At 31.1% G+C, this 4,040-nt stretch overlaps 1 protein-coding gene across 1 annotated transcript; it reads left to right on the top strand.

The window, feature by feature from the left end:
* The first annotated feature begins 299 nt into the window (after positions 1–299).
* Positions 300–3,572, top strand: LOC100788542 (protein SULFUR DEFICIENCY-INDUCED 1). The gene is made up of 4 exons (XM_003530833.5): positions 300–548; positions 1,504–1,716; positions 1,919–2,074; positions 2,973–3,572. Exons 1-4 carry the CDS (start codon positions 429–431, stop codon positions 3,375–3,377), a joined length of 894 nt encoding a protein of 297 aa, XP_003530881.1. The 5' UTR covers positions 300–428; the 3' UTR covers positions 3,378–3,572.
* The last annotated feature ends 468 nt before the right edge of the window (positions 3,573–4,040 follow it).

Genomic DNA, 4,040 nt, shown 5'->3' with positions numbered 1-4,040 from the left:
CTTAAAATTATAAAATAAAAATAATAGCATCCTTAATTATTTCTTGAACTCAAGACTTAAGAGGACCCGGGTGGTGAGTGAACTTAGTACGAATTTGGCACTCTATCCTTTACTCTAAGCAAAAAGACATGTCAAACAATATTTAATACAAGATGACACGTGGTGCATAGCAATTAGCTTTGAGGGGTACATGATTAGTTGTGGTCTGATACTACGCACAAGGGAATGTGGACGCACTCCCATCCAGATTCACCAAGTGTGTCACAAGATTCCTTGTATATATTATCCTCCTATGTCTTTGGTTTCTCTTTATGAGAATAGACCCAACCCTTCTTCACATTTGAGATCCCTCTCTCACTCTTCCTCATCATCATAAGGTGCATGTGTACCTAAAAACAGGAGAAACAAAATTGTCACAAATTAGAGAGATGGAAGGGATTAGTGTGTGCAAGAAGAGTTCAAAATTAGGAAAGAAAGATGACCTCTATCATGTTATTCATAAGGTGCCTTATGGAGATAGCCCTTATGTCAAAGCCAAGCATGCTCAGGTATATATGCTTAATTACCCTTTTCAATTTGGTTTCACTTTTCTGTTCATTTGGTATCTGAAATACCGTTTTGTTCCTATACACAAGTGAAATTATCTATAGCCAAATAATTGGTAACTGCACCATATTTATTCCTCTTAATTTTATGTTAGATTTTGAGGTTTGTTGTTCCAGAATTCTATAATTCACAATATTTGGAGTAATTGAAAGTGTATGCTGCCGTTCTTATAGTACTTTTTGGGGTTCTGAGACAGATTTTGGTACCGAAATAGAAAAACTTTTATTGGTTTACTGAAAAAAGTGTTCTTTCGGAATTGACCTATATGTATGGCATCATTCTAAAACAAGTGGTGCTCTGTTTGTTTCTCAAGAACATATTCTGAAGCATGGATACGTAATGAACTACTGTATATTGTTGACTTTAAACATTTCCCACTTTACTTCATCTATATAGTAAAGTACTTTAACTCCTACATTCCTTTTCCAACACTTGTTTCAGATCTGGTGCTTCTGTAAGATTCATAAAATTGAATCTTACAAATTCAATGGATTATATTTTCCCTTTTTAATTTTTCAAGTTATTCATATGATATAAAATCCCATCTCTCTCTCTCTTTCTTTTCTTTTTTTTTCTGGCCTGGTGGTTAAGTTTGAAGTTTAGTTCTCAATACAATACCGACTGTGAGCAAGACTCTAATATTATCGTGCATTAATCTTTAAAACATGAATATCACTTAATAATGAGAAACATATGTGATAATGATCAGAGCATCATATCTAGCTTTCACTTGAGTGTGCAAACACCGACATATACAATACAACTATGACTAGTTAGCCAAACCAAATGACAATAACAGTTGTTGTATTTTCTTCATATAGGATCTTTAATATATTTGAAAGAATAATTAATATAGTTTAATAGTAGTACTAAATACTATTATTATTTTCTTGGAAGTTGGTTGATAAGGACCCAGAAGCAGCAATAGTGTTGTTTTGGAAGGCAATAAATTGTGGGGATAAAGTGGACAGTGCCCTGAAGGACATGGCTGTTGTGATGAAGCAATTAGATAGATCTGAAGAAGCAATTGAAGCCATCAAATCTTTTAGAGGCCTTTGTTCCAAACACTCACAAGAGTCACTTGATAATGTTCTTCTTGACCTTTACAAGGTATTAAAATCTATATGCTTCATAATATATGGACATATAATTTTCATTTAATACTATTGCTTACTATATATGAAAGAGATTGGGTAAAATATAGGTTTATGTTGTTTAATAGTAGTAGTAGTTAATATGATAATGATATTTACTGATTAATTAAATAATTATATATATGATCGATCTAATTTATAGTTTTCCTGGAAGACAGAAATGTGGAAAAATAGAGGAGCAAATCGAATTGTTAAAGAGAAAGCTAAGACTAATCTACCAAGGAGAGGCCTTTAATGGAAGAACCACGAGAACTGCTCGCTCTCATGGCAAAAAGTTCCAAGTCTCCATCAAACAAGAAACTGCAAGATTATTGGTACTAATTAAATTATTGTATTTGTTTGAACTAATTTGACATTTTTTCTTCTTATATATTTGCTTAGATATTGAAACTTCAAAAGAAAAAAGATAAAAATATAAGCACATCATGAAGCTTTTAAACAAAATGCTAATTAAACATAATTCAAGTCTCAGGCTACTATGCATATATAACATAGTTGGTGATCATTTGTTAGATCTTCATATTAAACGTTTATGCTGCCAGCGTTGAATATGGTGTGAATTCTCTTAGAAAGCATCGTGCTATATAACAAAGCTCTTAAAAATATTTGATTGTTTTAACTTTCATGGGAAGAGGATTATGAACAGTTGACCCAAGAATCAACAATAACAAAACAAAATCAAATTTGTTTTATCAATTGAATGAGAAAAAGAATATCTTATGTGATAATCACAAGAAATATGTGGTTGAGATCCCTGTCAAAAAAGAAGAAGAAGAAGAAATATGTGGTTGATGTGAAAAAAATAATAATAATACAATGGTCAGTTATAAATAATTTATTTAATCTAACAATTAATTAGCCATAGCAGAGTCCAATATTCAGCTTGTGACTCCCCAGCAGTTAGGCCAAAATTGTCAAATACATATTAATTGTTTTTTTTAGATCCTTATTAATTGTTTGGATTTAGGATAAGATATGAATTTCAGGTTTGAATATTTTTTTGAGTAAAATATACAAGGCTCTTATATTGTTATTTAATTATATATTATAACGTAGGATAAATATGTAGATATTTACAGTAATTAATTATTAAAAGTCAAACTTGTCATAATTTCTAATTGATCATGTAAAAAATTTCACTATAAAAATCAAACTCTTTCCTTTTTTTTTTCTTTCTGAAATTAGATTTTAATATATTGATTGATGGTGCAGGGAAACTTGGGCTGGGCCTACATGCAAAAGGAAAACTACATGATGGCTGAGGTTGTGTTCAAGAAAGCACAAATGGTAGATGCAGATGCCAACAAGGCTTGCAACTTGGGCTTATGCCTCATGAGACAATCTCGTTATAAGGAAGCTTATTACATTCTTGAAGAAGTTTTAATGGGAATAATTCCAGGGTCTGATGAAATCAAATCAAGAAAAAGAGCTGAGGAATTGCTTGAAGAATTGAATGCTAATCTGCCCCAACCTGAGTTTATGGATGCTTTGGGCCTTGATGATGACTTTGTGAAAGGGATTGATGACTTGCTAGATGCATGGAACACAAATAATAGACCAAGAAGGCTTCCAATCTTTGAGGAAATCTCTTCCTTCAGAGATCAATTGGCATGTTAATAACTTTTCCTTATCTTTGTATTTTGTAATATTGCTCTTAGGTTTAGGCTCCTGCAAATAGCCCCTTAATTTCTTCACTAATTACCTGTTCTTCCTCTACCCTTTTTCTTCCTAAAATGGTGAGGGGGAAAAAAGGATAAGGTTTGCTTGTATCTTGTAATTTAAATAATAAATAGCAGTCAATAAATAATAATATAATCGATATAATATCTAGTTTTTTTTTTCAGTCGATATATCCATGTGTTTGGGAACAGTTCTTTGACGTAATTTTCCACGTCGACCGTGAAGCTACTCTCAGTAACTTTCACATCTTTTTCTAATTTGACGTAAAAAGTTAGACATAAGCACGTTCCAAACACGTACACATAATACATATCTAGTTAGTTGTGACAACTAACTTGTCAGTTATGAGTTATGACTATTTGGATGGTGTAGTTTTCTTTTAATAATAAATAAATAAAATAACCAATATTTTAATTATTTTCTCTTTTATTCATGTAATGGTTGATGACTTCAAATTTTATTATGGATAAATAATAAATTATATTTATTATTTACCATTTTAATCATGTACTCTTTTATTCATTATTCACCGAAGAAAAAGAGCATAAGGTTTTGATTAAAGAAAACACTTGTGTTTGTTTTAATCACTAATTCTATTAT

This window comes from Glycine max, chromosome 8, assembly GCF_000004515.6.
Source record: "Glycine max cultivar Williams 82 chromosome 8, Glycine_max_v4.0, whole genome shotgun sequence".
Lineage (NCBI taxonomy): Eukaryota > Viridiplantae > Streptophyta > Magnoliopsida > Fabales > Fabaceae > Glycine > Glycine max.
The sequence above is the reverse complement of the archived record's forward strand: the minus strand, read 5'-3'. Positions and strand labels throughout refer to the sequence as shown.